At 37.7% G+C, this 17,870-nt stretch overlaps 1 protein-coding gene and 1 non-coding gene across 2 annotated transcripts in view; one reads left to right on the top strand and one right to left on the bottom strand.

Moving 5' to 3' along the window:
* Positions 1–17,674, top strand: part of MPP4 (MAGUK p55 scaffold protein 4) — a 43,226-nt gene extending 25,552 nt beyond the window's left edge. The window contains exons 14-22 of the mRNA XM_077747640.1: positions 1,350–1,370; positions 3,580–3,594; positions 4,711–4,752; positions 6,815–6,985; positions 8,668–8,748; positions 12,573–12,666; positions 13,062–13,170; positions 14,360–14,494; positions 17,127–17,674. Coding sequence (XP_077603766.1) covers positions 1,350–1,370; positions 3,580–3,594; positions 4,711–4,752; positions 6,815–6,985; positions 8,668–8,748; positions 12,573–12,666; positions 13,062–13,170; positions 14,360–14,494; positions 17,127–17,318 — 860 coding nt within the window. The 3' untranslated portion in view covers positions 17,319–17,674. The remainder of the gene's footprint in view (positions 1–1,349; positions 1,371–3,579; positions 3,595–4,710; positions 4,753–6,814; positions 6,986–8,667; positions 8,749–12,572; positions 12,667–13,061; positions 13,171–14,359; positions 14,495–17,126) is intronic.
* LOC144217911 (U6 spliceosomal RNA) lies at positions 15,522–15,623 on the bottom strand. Its single transcript, XR_013330989.1, has one exon. It is a non-coding gene; the product is annotated as a U6 spliceosomal RNA (small nuclear RNA).
* Positions 17,675–17,870: the final 196 nt, after the last annotated feature.

The raw sequence follows: 17,870 nt of genomic DNA, 5'->3' as shown, positions 1-17,870 counted from the left end.
CTGGGAGAATCTAGTTTTTATAAATTAAAGAACAATATGAAATCTTTAAATTGTGTATATTTTAAAGATTCACATATACTTCCCCGAACAACTACAGAATAATGCTGATGCTATATTAACTTTATCAGGTACACACCCAGTTTTTTAAAAACTTGCAGCAATATTCACTTCTTTCTATAATTTTAATTTACAATTTTTATTAGGTAATACAGTCACATATTTTACAATTCAAAAGCTACAGAAGAATAGAGTTCCTCCCTTTCGCTTCTCTCCTGCTCAGCTTTATTTCTTGAGGCAATAAATGCTCTCAGTTTCTTCCTGATCCCTCCAGACATATTCTGTGCATATAAAAGCAATGATGTATATTTTTCATCTCTCCCCACCATCATCCTTACCATTATTTTAAAAAAACCTTTAAAAAGAACAAACAAAACAGACATTTTTTGATGTTATACTATACACACTATTCTGTTCCTGGCTTTTTTCCTTAGCATTGTATATGATTCCATCTTGGTACATAAAGATGGAATCACATGCCTTTTCCTTTGTTTTTAACAGCTTATTGGTTAAATAAGTTATTGTGCATTTGTACGCTTATCAGTAGACGTTTGAGTTATGTCAATCTGTTCTATTACACACGATGCTACAACAAATAGCTTTGTAAATATGTTGTTTCACACAGTATGAGTAAACCTTAGATGCAGTATTGTCTGATCCACGGACCCATGCATTGGTAATGTTGCTGTATATTTCAAATTGCTCTCCATCTACATTCTAGTTTCTTCATCTTTAATATCTCTTTAAAATGCTAAAAAGAACTGTTTTAACTGATGAGAAAGTTGGTTTATATAAAATCTTTCCTTGTCGCCTACACAAGCGTATCCAATTACGCCATTTATATACTCATTCTCCTTGCCATGTTCCTGTTGCTTATGGTCCCCCCAAACCTTCAGTCAGGGTGCATCTCTCCTCCATCTGCAAGCACTCTAACCGCAAAGCTGTGCACTATCTGACAATCCATAGGAGTTTCCTGTGATGTACTACCTTTCGCTTCCCTCTGAGCCTCTTTTACTTTTTATTTATTCTCTTCTATTTTATTTATTATAACCTCCTGCAGCATGCCTGCTTATTGTCACAACCTAGCTGCTTAATACCATGCATCTCACTTAAGGTTTCAATATGCCATAGAGACACCGCTGACTTGGACTTGATTCACGAAAAACTTTTAAAAGTTGGGTGTATGCAGACACATAGGGTCAGGGAATTAATCTTTTAAAGTACAGGCTCAGTATGGATAGTAATAAAATAACATTTTTGGGTTTTTTTTGTGTCCCCATGGGAAACTATAGATGAAGAAACATTTGAATCTGGTAAGTAAAAAATGAGTATTTGGTATTGATTTTTAAGAGTGTATTCCAGATTTCGTATAGTTTAACACACATTTAGCAATATGATACAGTAATTGTTTAAATGCCTCAACAGTATTGTTGTGAGATATTATAAGCTTCACCCTAACCAGTGCTTCTTTTGGGGACATTGTTGAGCTCTGTTGGAAATTTTTTTTTTTTTTTTACAAATAGTTTATTGTCAAGCTGGTTTCCATATAACACCCAGTGCTCATCCTCTGTGGGAAAATATTTGGTTGTCACATTTGATTTGGGGCACTGGCCTTTAACTAGTAGGACTCAGGAATGCCAGATGTCCTGCAATGTGTGAGACCATCCTGCATAATATTTTGAACGTCCTATTGGGTGAAACACATTACAACCATAAATGAGTAGTTCTTTAATACACAATAGTGATATGTTTTCATATCATGAAAAGTTCAGTTGTTTAGAAGACAGTCACTATGGAGAAAGACATTTGAACAGGATTAAGGACATTGCTGTGCAATTACTAATTTACTCCACACATTCTCCATACTTCACTCCATTACATTCATACTCCACTCCATACTGATAGTAAATAAACTGGAAAGTGGGGTATCTATACTGATTGATTATTTTCTTTTTTAAAAATATGTTATTTGTTACTACTGATGACACATATGGTATCATCAAGTGTGTGTCTCTCAAAGTAATGTTGACATCATTAGTAATGAAATAGGTCTCACAGAGTATTTGGAAAACTGGCAACCTCTTGGAGCATGTTAACATTACTCAACTGCTGCCAAGTACATTTCCTCCTTTTCTCCAGTTCATCAGTCTAGAATTGCTTTGGTATATTATCTGTACTTCAGCTAAGGCAATTTCCCTTTTATATACAAGTAAACCTGATCTGGCATTACTTATTAGAGCACTTTTTATTCCAGCATCTACTGTTACTTTGCCCTTCTATTTTTCTTTACTTCATATAAGGAATATTTTCACTTCCTTTAATCCATGCTTCTTCATTATAAGTAGGTATAAGCATATAATAGTTTCTATGTCTTCTGGAGACATCATGCCTGAGGATTTATATTTTGAAATACATATTTTAAAAGATAAATTCTTTTTAATTTTTTCTTTATATTACAGGTAAAGCATTGTATTGGTTTTTAAAATTAAGTGTGTGGTAGATTATATTAATTTCATAAGAATAGAGAGATTGTTACAAGTATTGTTTCTAAAAAAGATGGCACTGAGATATATGGAGTTGGGAACTATGTACATAAATTACTTACCTTTTATGTTGTTTCTAAATTTTCTAGTTTTGGGGTGCCTGAACGGTTCAATGAGTTAAACATCCAACTTTGGCTCAGATCATGATCTCACGGTTCGTGAGTTCAAGCCCCCATGGGGGCTCTCTCCTGCCATCACAGAGCTGGCTTTATATCCCATGTGCCTCTCTAAGTAAATAACTCTTGATATTCATTCATGTTGCTTAATTCTGTTACTTAGAGCTCTTAGCAGGCAGTTACATTTCTTCAGTTTTGATTTCAACTCTTTTCTGGATTTAGTATCATGTGACCTCCTTGAATTTCTCTAGGAGATGATGATACAGTCCAATTAGGAATGCCATTAAAAAAAAGGCAAGAGAAAACATAGATGTTTCAAGATATCTAGAAAACAAAGTAAACAGTGCACTTTGTGTTCAGTTCCCCTTGCCTCCAATGGGCTGGCTGAAGATGGACATGTGTCACTGGACTTAGTGAGGGGTACGGAATGAGGATGCTCAGGCCAGTGGCTGAGGCAGCACCTGCCCCGGGGCCCACTTGACAGGACAGCAGAATATGGCCTCTGGGAGAGAGGGAAGAGGAGGCTCAAATCAGTTGCCTTCCTATAATTTCTCTCTCTCAAGCCCCATTTTGAGCCAACCAGTAGAGAGGAGTCTTCACAGATAAAATCTTCAGGGAGAATGTAGATAAGTGATTTGCAGCAAAAGTTATTGTCCTCAGAGTAGGATCATCAGGTCCTATGAGTTCCCGAGTCCCCAGTGGTATGTTCATTTGCCTTACCAGGCCTACCCAAGGTACAACTTTCTCTAAGAGTGACGTGGATGCCTCATTTTTGTAACTTGTCTTTAGTGGATGGCCAACTCGATCTTCTCAAAGGCTTAACTTTTTCATTTCTGTTTTTTTTCATTTATCCAAATATCCAGAGGAACTTTCAGAAGGTAATTGTTTGTTTTCATATCCTGGGTAAGCCAAACAGAGCTACATTTAAGATCTTTCAGTTCTTCAATATGCATACTTGACAAGATACATTTTAAGATAAGATGTATTTTAAGGGTGAAGTCAGTGATGAGATATTTAATTTCATAGAAAAATATTTTAAAGTGAACAATGAAAGTAGTTAAGTTTTATGAATATGTTCCTGAGTAAACAGTTCCTTTAAACTTACTGACATATTTCTGTGCTTACTTAACAGAAGATCGAATTGATGTTGGTGTGTTTTCTTTGTATTTTAAAATGTATGTTTAAAAAAAAGGTTAAGAAGAAACGGTTGTATATGTTTTTCATGTTATGAAGGGCGGCTCTTTATATATTATTTCAGTGAGCAGAACGGAGTTGCATAAGTGAAAAGGAACATCTATTAGTAAAAAGTAATTTGAAAATGACATTTTTATAACATTTTTCCCTGGAATTTTATACGAATTTTTCTGAGACCCCAGTGGAAGCAGAGACAGGTTTAAATAAATTCTAGATGCTTCAGAGCCACTGGGACCAGTTCTCCTCACTCCTATTCCTCAGATTCTTGGACAGTCAGACACAGTTGGCAGCCATATGCAAATAATTTTATACAGAATAAATCATTTTATCAGGGAGAAAATTAAATCCCCATCCAACAAGGGGATTAATTAAAGGTCCTGCAGAATACCGTTTCCACAAATTTAAGCCAAAGCCAGTTCATCTGTTTCCTGTTTTAAGTCAGTTTTCTTTGGCCATGTTTAAAAGTGTATACCAAATTTTTATTTGTTTTTACTGTAACTCAATATCTTTCTTGTAACTTTAAACAAGCCTAAAATAGCTTTTTTGTTTTAATTATACTTGACAGAATATATTCTGTGTATTGCTAAAATTCTGGAGAGTATTTCCACATAGTTTGGGGCATGTGACAGGCTGCAGAGTGTTTAGGATATTGTTCAATAAGCCATTCAAGATGAATTCAGCTGTGCTGACATCTACTGAAATAGTATCACTTGCAGATTTGAAGATAACTTCATGCATCTGTTCTAAAGTAAACTTTTCCTTCTCCACATATTCTGTTCCTGCCATTATCTGTGTTCCAGACAAGGAGGAATTTGTTGGCTATGATCAAAAATTCTTTATTGGTAGGTGATGATTAATAAGAGGTGGGTCTTTGTCACTTGTTAGTTTTTAGTAATACCATCATGACTCTTCTGAAAGCTTCTTTTGTTGAGGGACATTTCCAAGCTTGTTCCTTGTTCTGGTTTCTATTCCCCAACTCCTTTTTTTGGGTTAGTATTCTGATGTGTTGATCACTCATTATAGTTCATCTGGTTTCCACTGAATATCTCTTAATTATTCAGCAAACACAAATCTTTTATTTTCTTCCAGACTATTCCATGACATATTTATCTTACTCTAAAGAGACCAATTATCTGACTACCAAAGTTAGGTTTGATGACCACACTTCTATATTCTGTCAACTTGGCAGGGCTTTCTGAAGGACCCATTTAAAGGTTCATGTAAAACCACAATGGGCCTCCCTTTCCATGAGACAGTGTGGCAACAGCATGATTTATAAAGTGAAATGTTGGTTCCCTGGGCCAAAATGCACATTGGAATCATTAAGAGAGCTTTAAAAAACAACAATAACATGGGACTGCTTTTCTGTATTCCATTGAGGATAACTCAGCCTCAACACCATTAAGTAGGCTAAGAGGGAACATCTGCACAAAGGTGGGGAAGAAGCAGGCTGGGGTGGGGCATCACTGAGCAGTATGAAGAGAGTGTTTATGCAGGGGATGATGGTAGCCTGGTACAGGTTGTCAGAGCCAGAGCAAAGTGAGGAGGACAGCTGCCATCACTTGGGCTCTGACACCCCCACAGCCTCTACAAAGATGGCCTCCTCACCTCGCTTGGGTTCTGACACTTTCTGCCAGGTTGCTGATACCATCTATCCCCATCCTACACAAGTGCTGTTGACTAATAAGTAAATGTATTGAGGACAATCAGTGCCAGATTTCTCATTGTTAGAGAAGGATTTACACATACAGAACGTGGGGAGGTGGTGGTGGCTGGAATAAATCCTGCAGTGTGGAGGGGGCTTTGTAGGTATTGGTGTGAACTCAGTACTTGACATATAGAGATATAGATATAAGTCTGTGTGTGTGTTTATATACATACATATAGTCCCTAGTTCTATCTACTGAAAGGACCTGGGAACAGTATTTTTTGAAAATACCAGAAAGCTCTGTTATTCAGCAGAATTCTAGGAGTTCAGAAATCATGCTTAAAGTGTCCAACTCTGCCACTGATGACACAGTTGTGAGCAGCCACCTAACCTGTGTCTTACTGTACCATCTGAAAAATGTGAGTGATGAGCCTCTCCCCCATTTCCATCCTGGCCCAAGCCACTATTCTCCCTCATCTGGGGCACTGCAAGGGTCTCTCAACTGCTCTCCCCTGAGACCACACTTTACTTCCTCTCCACAGCAACAAAGGAATTCTTCAGACACATAAATCAAACTATGTCACACCCATGTCTCCACCACCGGCTGACTTCTCATCCACTTGGACCACAATCCAACACTCTGCTTCCTCACCAACTCCACTTCTTAGCATTCTTTCTACTGCTCAAGACCCTACCCTACTTGGGCCTCCCTGTGCTTCCCCAAACTCCTTTCTCTGCACCTTAGCAGATGGTGTTCTCTTAACTTGGGTTGCTTTTACCGCCCCTCCCCCCCCCCCCCCCCCATGCCTCCTCACCGGTTCCATTTACTTTATCCTCATGTCCGCTCAGTGTTACCTTTTCACACATGCTTTACTTGCACAATGCACCCCTCCCCCCATGAAGAAACACCCCCATCATTCCACTGCCTCTTTTTCTAAGCACTTATTTTTGTTGATGTCTTTACTTTTGTCTCTCCTCCTCCATAAAATGTAAATGTCATGAAGAAATGGGTTTGATTTAGTTGACCACTAGAGCCCCAGCACCTGGCACATGGTGGGCACTGGGTGCAACTTAGCGGCAACTCGTGGGGGCATTTCGTTGTTTCCTTCGTGTTCCCTTATTTTCTGCCTTCAGACAGACGTGACTATGCTAATTAACACTTGCTGGTCGCAGTTACTGCAGGCGCCATCAGGTGTGGCAAGAGATATAATCTCTCCTACCTGGATGTAACGTCCTGTGTGTTCCCACTCTCCCAGCTGGCTTCCGCCGGAGCATGCGCCTTTGCCGCCGGAAGTCTCACCTGCGCCAGCAGCACGCGGGGGTTTGCAGCGCCAGCAGCTGTCTGAGAGCATCTGGTGCCCCCTACGAGGAGGTGGTCAGGTACCAGCGACGCCCTTCAGACAAGCACCGCCTCGTAGTGCTAGTGGGTACGTCCTGGCGAACAGTGTCTCTCCTTCCTCATAGTGAAGTTTTCCTTCTAGATTCAGTAGTTTTGTGTTGGGAGTGGTGGCAAAAGTAGAATTCTTTAGGGACTCCCATATAAACGCTTTTTTAAAAAGCCCGTCTTATATGTGTGTTTATAAATAAAACTTTATTGTCTCATACTTTTGTTGTTTATAGTTGAATGTGGTATGCCATGGTTTACTGGGGGGTATTAACATGTTGTATTATGATGAAGTTTTAGTCTGTTTTGTCTTTTTTAACCTGTTTAGAGTTTGTTCTGTAAGCATAGGTGACTATTCCCCCAGACTGCATTATCAGTCTGTATTAGAAATAAAAATCCGTGGCTCAGTTGATTAAGCACCTGACTTTTGATTTCAGCTCAGGTTGCAATCTCACAGTGGTAGGACTGAGCCCTGCATTGGACTTCCATTACAGGGCATGGAGCCTTCTTGGCTTTCTTCCTTTCTTCCTCTGTTTCTGCTCCTCCTCTCCTCTCGAATGCTCTCTCTCTCTCTCTCTCAAAATAAACATTAAGAAAAAACACAATTTATTAAAAAAAAAGAAATAAAAATCCTTAAGATCTATTTCCCTAAGAAATTTGTAACTACCTTCTTTAGAAAAGTGTTTAAAGTCTTCTGGACTATATCTATGGTGCTAAAGAACAGGACAAAGACAGTACTGCGGTGACCCGCTTTTGTAACCAAGAGCTCTGCAAGCTGGTCCCTGCAGCTGTGGTAACTAATGTCTTGCTGCCATGTCTGTGTATTTCAACTGTGATCAAGGGAGGTCCCTGTAAAGCAGAACAACCTGCACTACAGCCAGGACCAGCTACATAATTTGCAGGGCTCAGGGCAAAATGAAAATACAAGGGCTTCTTGCTAAAAAAATGACTGAGATTTCAAGATGGCAAAAGAAGAGCATTAAACCATGGTTTAAGTGTAGTATCCTAAGCCTGGCCTCTAACTGCATGAAGTCAGCCCTGACTCCAGCTGCACACAGCGTGTTGACTCAACGATCTATCAGGAAATATGTCTGGGGGCACCTGGGTGGCTCAGTTGGGCATCTGACTCTTGATTTTGGCTCAGGTCATGGTCCCATGGTTCGTGGGTTCAAGCCCCACATCACGGTCTGTGCTGATGGTGTAGAGCCTGCTTGGGATTTTCTCTCTCTCATTATCTCTCTGCCCCTCTACCATTCACTCTCTCTGTCAAAATAAATAAATAAGCTTAAAAAGAAATATGTCTGAATTCTATAAGTCATGACCTCTGTAATTGTAGGGGCCAATTTCTGGGTTGTGATGTGATAGAAACTTCATTTGACAGGAAAGGTAAATTGTCTCAGATTATCTAAAATGAGGCCAGAGAATTTTCACAGTGTCCAACATTAGATGAAGTTTGCTGACTGGTGGTCAGTGGTGACTGGTTCCTGTAATTCCCCAGGTTATTTCTGGAATGTTGAAGAAGTGTGGGTTACTCCATGGGTCACCAGGACAATTCCTAAGAGTTTTCTGGAATTGTTTCAGTTTGTGAGAAGAGAAGATACATAATTTCTCTAAAAATATTTGCTCTCAAGTTTTTTTTCAGTAGAAGAACTGAAATGATGACTTCACTACATAATTATATTTATCCATATCTAATAATTTATGTATGTGACTTTCTGTATTTAGGACCTTCGGGCGTTGGAGTAAATGAACTGAGAAGACAACTTATTGAACGTAATCCTAGCCATTTTCAAAGTGCTGTGCCACGTATGTGTAGTTTTTCTTTCCTAGAAGTTCATGTTTTGGTAACACTGTCTTTGCCTCTGCAGATGTACTGATCTCACTTAACTATGCCATACCATTTTAATTGTAAAAATATATCAGACGCTAGGGATAGTCGTTGTATAATATTTCTAACTATATTTATTTTAATAGAGGGAATTGATTTAAAGATTTTTTTAATGTTTTATTTATTTCTGAGAGAGAGAGAGGGACAGCATGAACAGGGGAGGGTCAGAGAGAGGGAGATACAGAATCTGAAGCAGGCTCCAGGCTCTGAGCTAGCTGTCAGCACAGAGCCTGACATGCGGCTCGAACCCACGAACTATGAGATCATGACCTGAGCCGGAGTCGGAAGCTTAACTGGCTGAGCCACCCAGGCACCCCTAGAGGGAACTGATTTTTTGGCATGTAGCTAGCTAGGCTTTTAAAAGGTGAGTTTGTCTTTTTTCCATTTCTCAACAACTATATAGATGACACTTCAGGAAAACTAATGTTAAGCAATAATAGCTAACATTCATTCATTACTTCCATCTTCCTGACACTGTGCTTGGTTCTTTAAATGCCTTATTTTATTTTTAAAATTTCAATATATACAGATAAAATTTTATATAAATCTGTAAGTATGATTATACCATCCTTGGCGGAAAAGAGCATGTGCATGTAGGTGCTTCCTCTTCACCTGAACGCAGGAGAGAGGAACTTACAGAAACCACTTAAGAGCTTAGCACTTGTTCCCTGCAGTTTGGGGGGCATGGAAGACTGGTGTCAGAATTATACTTGAAAAAAATCTAAAGAGTTTAGAGGAGTGGCCAATGGCTGTAGTTTGGAAAGTAGCTGCCCCTTTAGAAACCACAAGTCACTAGCTGGAATAGAGATGGATTTCAGATACTCAGTGGTGGTGGCGGTGGTGGTAGGGTTTGCAGAGTAACCCAATGCATCTTCTAGGAGAGCAGATTTAAATATCTAACTATCGAAGAGGAGTCTGTAGTATCCAACATCAGCATCAGTGAAATAGGAATTTTCCTGCTCTTTTTTCTCCTATCTGCCCTGTAGCCTTGGACAGTTAGAAAGCTGGAGAGGAATAGTAGAAAGGCAACAAAAGGGAGGAGGAGAAGTGAATCCTATTCCCTTTCCTGACTTCTGGCTTCTCTGACTGCAGACTTCCCTGGTTGCAGCAAGTCTGAGCCAGGTGTGGGGAGGAGAAGCCTAAAATAGAAATGGAATTTCATAATTTTGATTATTACACAGTAATGGAATTTAATTAGTACAGAGTAATGGAATTTTATTAGATTGACACTGCATTATGTGGCACAGATGATGGTGGCTTTTTTCTTTAACCTAAAAGTAATAAGAAGAGTCCTGATAACTGCTTAGATTTCATCCAGGGCCAGGAATAGGTCTTGTTCCACAGAAGGCAGTGGGTGACAGAAAAAGTTGCTTTATGATCATATACCATAGGTTGTGCTTTTCAAACACTGTTTACGTGTGTAAGGATGAACATTAGGGGTGCCTGGGTGGCTCAGTTGGTTAAGCGTCTGACTTCAGCTCAGGTCATGATCTCATGGTTTATGGGTTCGAGTCCCTTGTCCGGCTCTGTGCTGACAGCTAGCTCAGAGCCTGGAGCTTGTTTTGGATTTTGTGTCTCCCTCTCTCTCTCTCTCTGACCCTCCCCTGTTCATAGTGTCTCTTTCTCTCAGAAATAAATAAAACATTAAAAAATTAAAAAAAAATAAGAATGGGCATTGATCTCCAACACCCAATGTTTATAGCAACACTATCAACAATAGCCAAATTAGGGAAAGAGCCCAAATGTCCAGTGACTGATGAATGAATAAAGATGTTGTGTATATGAATAAAGATATAAGGGAATACTCCTTGGCTATCAAAAAGAATGAAATCTTGCTATTTGCAACAACATGGATGGAACTAGAGAGTATTATGCCGAGTGAAATAAGTCAATCAGAGAAAGACAGACATTACATGATTTCACTCATATGTGGAATTTAAGAAACAAAACAGATGAATATAGGGGGAAGGGAAGAAAAAATAGGATAGAAAAAGAGAGGAAGGCAAACCATAAGAGATTCTTGAATACAGAGAATAAACTGGGGGTTGCTGTAGGGGAGGTGGGTGCGGGGATGGGTTAAATGGATGATGGGCATTAAGGAGTGCGCTTTTTTGGGATAAGCACTGGGTGTCATATGTAAGAGATGAATCACTGAGTTCTCTTCCTGAAGCTAAGACTATACTGTATGTTAACTGACTTAAATTAAAACAAAAACTATAGAAGATATCATCATTTTTCAATAATATGGATGACAATAAAATGCCCACAGAACATAGAAGAATTGCAAGCAGTATAGCTAGTCATCATTCAAATGAGAAAAGTTGCCCATATTTTGCTTTTTAAATTGAATGAATAGTTTTAAGCTCAAAATGAATACTTCTAGTTATGCACCAGTTCATAGATTTTAACCTACCATGTAAAATATAGTCCTATAGAAGCCACAGAGGAGTAAACTTAGGTTTATATGTATATAATTTATTATAACCTGAGAGCTATAGTGTCTTACTAGAATTTGTTTTTCAGTACAAAGCTATAAGAGAGATCGCCTAACTGTAGGAATTGTAAGGATCTGCAGAGAGGTTTGAATAAATAAAACAAAAGACCCTCTGGTGACATTTGCTTTTCAAGCCTCTTGAATATTCTAACTCCTTTTATCATTTAGGGCCTATGTCACATTCCTGCTTTGTTATTTCCATAAGTTGATATTATCAACTGTTCCTATACTTCATTCTTAAACTTTGTCAAGTGCAAATGCAAATATGCCATTTTTTTTTTTTTTAGGAACAGGGAGAATTTGTGGTAATGCAGACTAAGGGACTAGAAGCTTTGCAGTGTATATAGGACACAGAGTTGGAACTGTGGTTAATTCATCTTCGTACTCTAGGAACCTAATATATCCGGAGCAGAGGCACTCAGTACATGTTAGTTGAATAAATAGACGAACAGAAAATGAATCACTTTCAGTTGTTCAGTGAGCTCCTGCGTTCTATACCAAGTACTATTTAAGTTGAATAATATATAATAAAAAAATAGGACTGAATCCAGACTCTACCAGGCTTTCCCTTCTGGAGATCCCTAAAGCTAATCACCATCTCACTTGGCTACCGATGCATTTGGGCAAGACTGCAGACAGACTGTCATGGGCTTTCTCTTCAAATCAAAGACAATCTGGTGTAGCAGAAGATATTAGTCTAGGAGGAGTCAGAACACCGAGGTCCTTGTTTTCAACTTTGCTTTTCCTCAAGTCTTGTGTACACAAGCAAGGTGTTACTCTCTAAAATCTTCAGTTACTTATCAGTGAACTATGGTTATAAAATAATGTTTCATCAAGCTAGCAGTGTGAAGAATGAAATGAGATCTTGAGAAACGCACTATCTAAACGTAAGATATGCTACCTGGGGGCCTTTAGGCATCTTAGGGCTCACACACAATTCACTCATGCCTGTCTTTTAGTAAGAGCGACTATCCCTTAGGACCTCCCCATCCTGGCTCAATACCTAATACATTCATGTCCATACTGCAAGTACTTAATAAAGGTTTATAGATGAACTGATTTTGATATGAGAACTTCTACTTTCTTATCACCAGTTTAGGCTCCCTCTTTTTGGTACTAGCATTTTATTTACGTTTATGTATTCATTTATTTATTTTGATTAGATATCTTTATCCAAATGTATATTGGTAATAAATCAAAACATTTTGAAGGTTCTAAAACATTTTTTTAAATTCCATTTTTTGATAGATACTACTCGTTCCAAAAAGAGTTATGAAATGGATGGACGTGAGTATCACTATGTGTCAAAGGAAACATTTGAAAGCCTCATGTATAGTCACAGGTAAGCTAGACATTCAGAATCTGATTCTCACCTTTGGTTATTTTACCTTCAAAATACATGCCTTATTTTTATGCATTATCCAAAACTTCTGGGGCAATTCCTTTTGTTTCTGAAGAGTTAAGCAAGGAAATGTAAATTGATCAATTAGTACACTAACTCATTGGGTTTGGAGAGGGAAGAGAACTGAGTTACAAATCTTAGAGACTTTGGAGAAATAGTTAAATCCTAGACCTCCTAATATTTTTTTCTCCTAATGATTTTCTCCTATTGATAATTCTTCTTGTGCTACCAAAGTCCACGTATTTATGTTCTATTTCATTGGTTTATCTTCATGTTACTATAATAATATTTTACCTGTAGAAAGAGTTCTTGTTTTCCTTGTGGCACCCTTGTAGGATGCTTGAGTATGGTGAGTACAAAGGCCACCTGTATGGCACCAGTGTGGATGCTGTTCAAGCAGTCCTTGATGAAGGAAAGATCTGTGTCATGGACTTAGAGCCTCAGGTAGGTCTATGGTAGAATATTTCGTACCTTCCCAAAGTAATGAATGAATGTCATGATTTTTGTGCATATTGCTGTAGGTTGTAGTTGAGACATTTTATTCTTTTAGGCTTTTAGGGATAAAACCACTTACCATTTCTAAGGGCCAGGATCTTATGTAAGGCAACAGTTGCCAATATCTTGTCTTTTGTTAGGAAACAAGTCTTGCTTCTCAGATACAAAAAGAGAGCCGAGCTGGTGGCTATAAATAAAAGTTAGAATCCTGCTTTGACCTTGATCAAAGGATTTGTGGAGGGAATGAGATTTTGCTTTATACAAGGAGGTGAGGTTCCCATGTTGTCATAGCTGTAGCTACCTCCATGAGACCATATGTGGAGTGAGACAGGAGTGAGCAAGTTATGATAAAGAACACATAATGTGTAGGCTCCATTTTTTTTTATCTTTGTATTTTGTGGGATTTTTTGGACTTCTTTTAAATATACCACGTGTACTAAAGAGAATCAAGGGATAAGACAATTGCTCTTACTTGGGTCAAGGCTGGTGGTCAGTGTGAAGATGTCAGTAGTATCAAATATAAGATAATAGCCAAGAGGAAGGGGGAAGTGAGGGTGAAACAGAACTGATCCACCTTCAGAGTTTGTCTTTGCCTCTGTCCCATGAGATTATTTATAGGAACCTATTCTCAGATTTCATAAGAATGTCATGACTAGTGAAAGGAAGAGCCACAACTTAAACTTAATTTTAATTCTAGAACCCCATCTCTTAATTATTAAAATGTTTATTTTTTAGAGTTGAGGACTTAGGGGCAAAGGAGAATAAATAAAAATAAATTGGCTAAAAATAATTGCAGGGGTGCCTGGGTGGCTCAGTTGGTTAAGCAGCCGACTTCAGCTCAGGTCATGATCTCACAGTTCGTGGGTTCGAGCCCCGCGTTGGGCTCTGTGCTGACAGCTAGCTCAGAGCCTGGAGCCGGCTTTGGATTCTGTGTCTCCCTCTCTCTGACCCTCCCCTGCTCACGCTGTCTCTCTGTCTCTCTCAAAACTAAATAAACATTTAAAAAAATTCTTTTTTAAAAATAAAAAAATAAAAATAATTGCTAATTTCTGGTCATAGAAATTTTGAGAACATTCATGTTGACTCTAGGAAATTGAAATTTCTGTTTTTAAATGTGCACCTAATTTTTCCTGTGTAGGGTATTCAAATAGCTCGAACCCATGAACTAAAGCCCTATGTCATATTTATAAAGCCATCTAACATGAGTTGTATGAAGCAATCTTGGAAAAATGCCAAGATCATTACAGACTACTTTGTGGACATGAAGTTCAAGGTAAGATACAGAGGAAATAAATGGATGTATTTTTTTTTCCTAGTAAAAAAAAAATCACTGTATTATTTTCACGACATCCCAATGTTAAGGAATGTGATTTTTGTTTCTAATTAATAGTATCCTTATGATTTATCCTTTTTACTGGATATCATTTGTAGATACTAAAATAGTGTTTAATAAATGCTATGATACTACTCTTATTGTTTTTCTAGGCTAGCTTAACAAAAAAAAGACCTCAAGCCATCGTCTGCAAAGCCACATGGAAATTGGGTGTGCACAATCCTGATGTTCATATTTTATTTATCTTATGAAAGAGTTTGAGAATTTACTTTAAAAATGCAGTAGTGAATATATCTTATATGTAATATGAATTATCTATATAAAATATATTTCTAAATGCAAACAGTATGTATTAATGATGATGGAGATAATAGAGGGGCCAAGACAGGTGGAATTAATCAGTGAACTCTTCCTAGAATAATTTTTTCCAGTTTTAATTTTTTCATCAAATCTACCTTAACTATTTTAAGTCATATATACATTCAGCAAGGTGTATAAATCTTATGTATAACAGCTCAATGAAAATTTTTTACATACACCCAGATAATTACCACCTAGATCAATATATTACATCCACTTATTTTTTTGTGTATATGGTAAAAACACATAACATAAAACACAAAACATAACATCTTAACCATGTTTAACTGTACAGTTTAATAGTGCTAAGTATATTCACATTGTGCAACAGATCTCTAGAACTTTTACATTTTACAAAACTGAAATTAGGGGTGCCTGGTTGGTTAAGCATCCTACTTTGGCTCAGGTCATAATCTCACTGTTCATGGGTTTGAGTCCCGTGACAGACTCGGACCTGGTGCTGACAGCTTGGAGCCTAGAGCCTGCTTCAGATTCTGTGTCTCCCTCTCTCTCTGCCCCTCCTCCACTTGCACTCTGTTTCTCTCTTAAAGGTAAATAAACATTAAAATTTTTTTAATTAAAAAATTTCAAAACAACCCCTGAAATGAAACATAAAGAATATGTCATGAATTTGCATGTCTTCCTTGCATTGGGGGCATGTTTATCTGTATTGTTTCACATTTAATATATGTGTTTCTGAAGTGAACAAGAGGCATATTTATATAATCCTTTGTTATTATTTCTGTCTTCATATTTTTTTAAGTGACTACTGTATGAAAATCTGATTCTTCAGTTTGTATTCCAGACAGTGGAGTCCATGGATAAATTCCCTGAATCTCATAGGCATTTAAAATTGTGTTCTCAGGGCACCTGTTCTTGGGTGGCTAAGTTTGTTAAGTCTCTAACTTCAGCTCAGGTCATGATCTCGTGGTCCATGAGTTCGAGCCCTGCATTGGGCTCTGTGCTGACAGCTCAGAGCCTGGAGCCAGCTTCAAATTGTGTGTCTCCTCTCTCTGTGCTCCTCCCCCACTCCTGCTCTCTCTCTCAAAAATAAAAACATTAAAAAAATTTTTTTAATTGTGTTCTCATTTTTATGGCAAGCTAAACAAATTAACAGAATTATTTTTGGGTCATGAGTATGAACATCTTGTAAAGGAGTACTGTCACAACATTGCGGTGCCTGCATTTGTATTTGTGTTTGTTTTTTATATTTTTTAAAAAAGTTTATTTATTTACTTTGAGAGACAGATCTCTCAAAGCTTAAGCAGGAGAGGGGCAAAGAGAGAGCGGGAGAGAGAGAATCCGAAGCAGGTTCTGTGCAGAGCCTGACCTGGGGCTGGAGCTCACAAACCGTGAGATCATGACCGAGCCAAAACCAAGAATCAGATGCTTAACAGATTGAGCCACCCAAGCTCCCCTGTATTTGAGTTTATAATTGCACTGGCAAAAAGCTGTACTGCTTTAATTGTTATGCACAAATAAGAAAATAACAGCAATGAATTTAGTGCATTTAGTGCCAAAGAAAGCCAAATGACCCTTGCTAAATGAACATTTCACAACAGTGGAAATCAACAATATTGAAAGTGAATAAAGTCATGGCATCATGAGGCAAAGGACAATTAGAGTATGTCTAATTCAGTAGAACCAGGTCATACCATCTTCATGTTGAAAGTAGCAGAATGATGTCATTCTTATCAGTATTTAGTTTCAGAAATTGTATTTTACCTTCTAAAACGTCATTTGAAATTTATGGATAAGTTTTTAAAAAATATTTAACTGGCAAATTTCTTTCTTTCTTTCTTTCTTTCTTTCTTTCTTTCTTTCTTTCTTTCTTTCTTTCTTTCTTTCTTTCTTTCTTTCTCTTCTCCTCCTCCTCCTCCTCCTCCTCCTCCTCCTCCTCCTTCTTGTTATATATGGTTTGAAAGCTTCAAGTGTTTAGATAATAAAATAATATAATTGAAGTCCAAATAGGAACTTGAGGGGGTTGTTCTGGCTACCAACTGTTACTTAGTTTTGCACAGCCTTGACCAGGGAAACATTAAGTAGGACTAAAGGTAGAAACATAAATTGTGGTTTAGAATAGAGGACACTTATTTGACCTAAATGTTTTTATAAATAGTTTCACAACTGAATATAACAGCAAAACAAACTGTATTATTTCTATTTATCTTCTTAATTCTGTGCTATCCATATTTTTCTATTTCTCCTAAAGGATGAAGATCTACAAGAGATGGAGGATTTAGCCCAAAAAATGGAGACACAGTTTGGCCAGTTTTTTGATCACGTGATTGTGAATGACAACTTGCAAGATGCATGTGCCCAGTTGTTGACTGCAGTTCAGAAGGCTCAGGAGGAGGCTCAGTGGGTACCAGCAACATGGGTTTCCTCTAATACTGAGTCGTAACGAGGCCTCCTTCTTAATACTGGAGTTTTAATAATATTCATCTGTTACAGAGTTCTGGAATAACAGCTGCAATCTAAAAGAGCAGGATTTGCTCCATTATAATGGGTGTAACTTTAAAAGTGGCAGAGTTTATTAATTAGTCGTATTTGAGAAAATTTGCATTGTATATATGTAGAGTTACCTCCTTGGCTTTTAGGAAAAAAAAATGTTTTCCTTTACCTCCTATGCAGCAATAGAAGTACAAACAATGATAAGCTAGCGAGTATGAGAACCTTTTATAGATTTCATATGGCTTTTGTACAATTCAGATAAAAGAGCTTCCCTAAATAAAATAAGTAGTACTTAATTTCAGAAAATGGATTTTGCCTCGTGAAACTTCTGTTTTATGGAAATGGCTTTTACTTGACTTCGCAAGAAAGAAGGATTAATGTATACATTTCATATCTAACATGAAAAATTACAGAAATGACACTGCCCTTATTATTTACACATCAGTCTACAAGGAAAAAAATTATTCTTCTGATCAGAGCTGTAACAATCATTAATTTGCCC

The sequence above is a fragment of the Crocuta crocuta genome, unplaced genomic scaffold, assembly GCF_008692635.1.
Source record: "Crocuta crocuta isolate KB4526 unplaced genomic scaffold, BGI_CrCroc_1.0 scaffold159, whole genome shotgun sequence".
NCBI classification, from domain to species: Eukaryota; Metazoa; Chordata; class Mammalia; order Carnivora; family Hyaenidae; genus Crocuta; species Crocuta crocuta.
The sequence above is the reverse complement of the archived record's forward strand: the minus strand, read 5'-3'. Positions and strand labels throughout refer to the sequence as shown.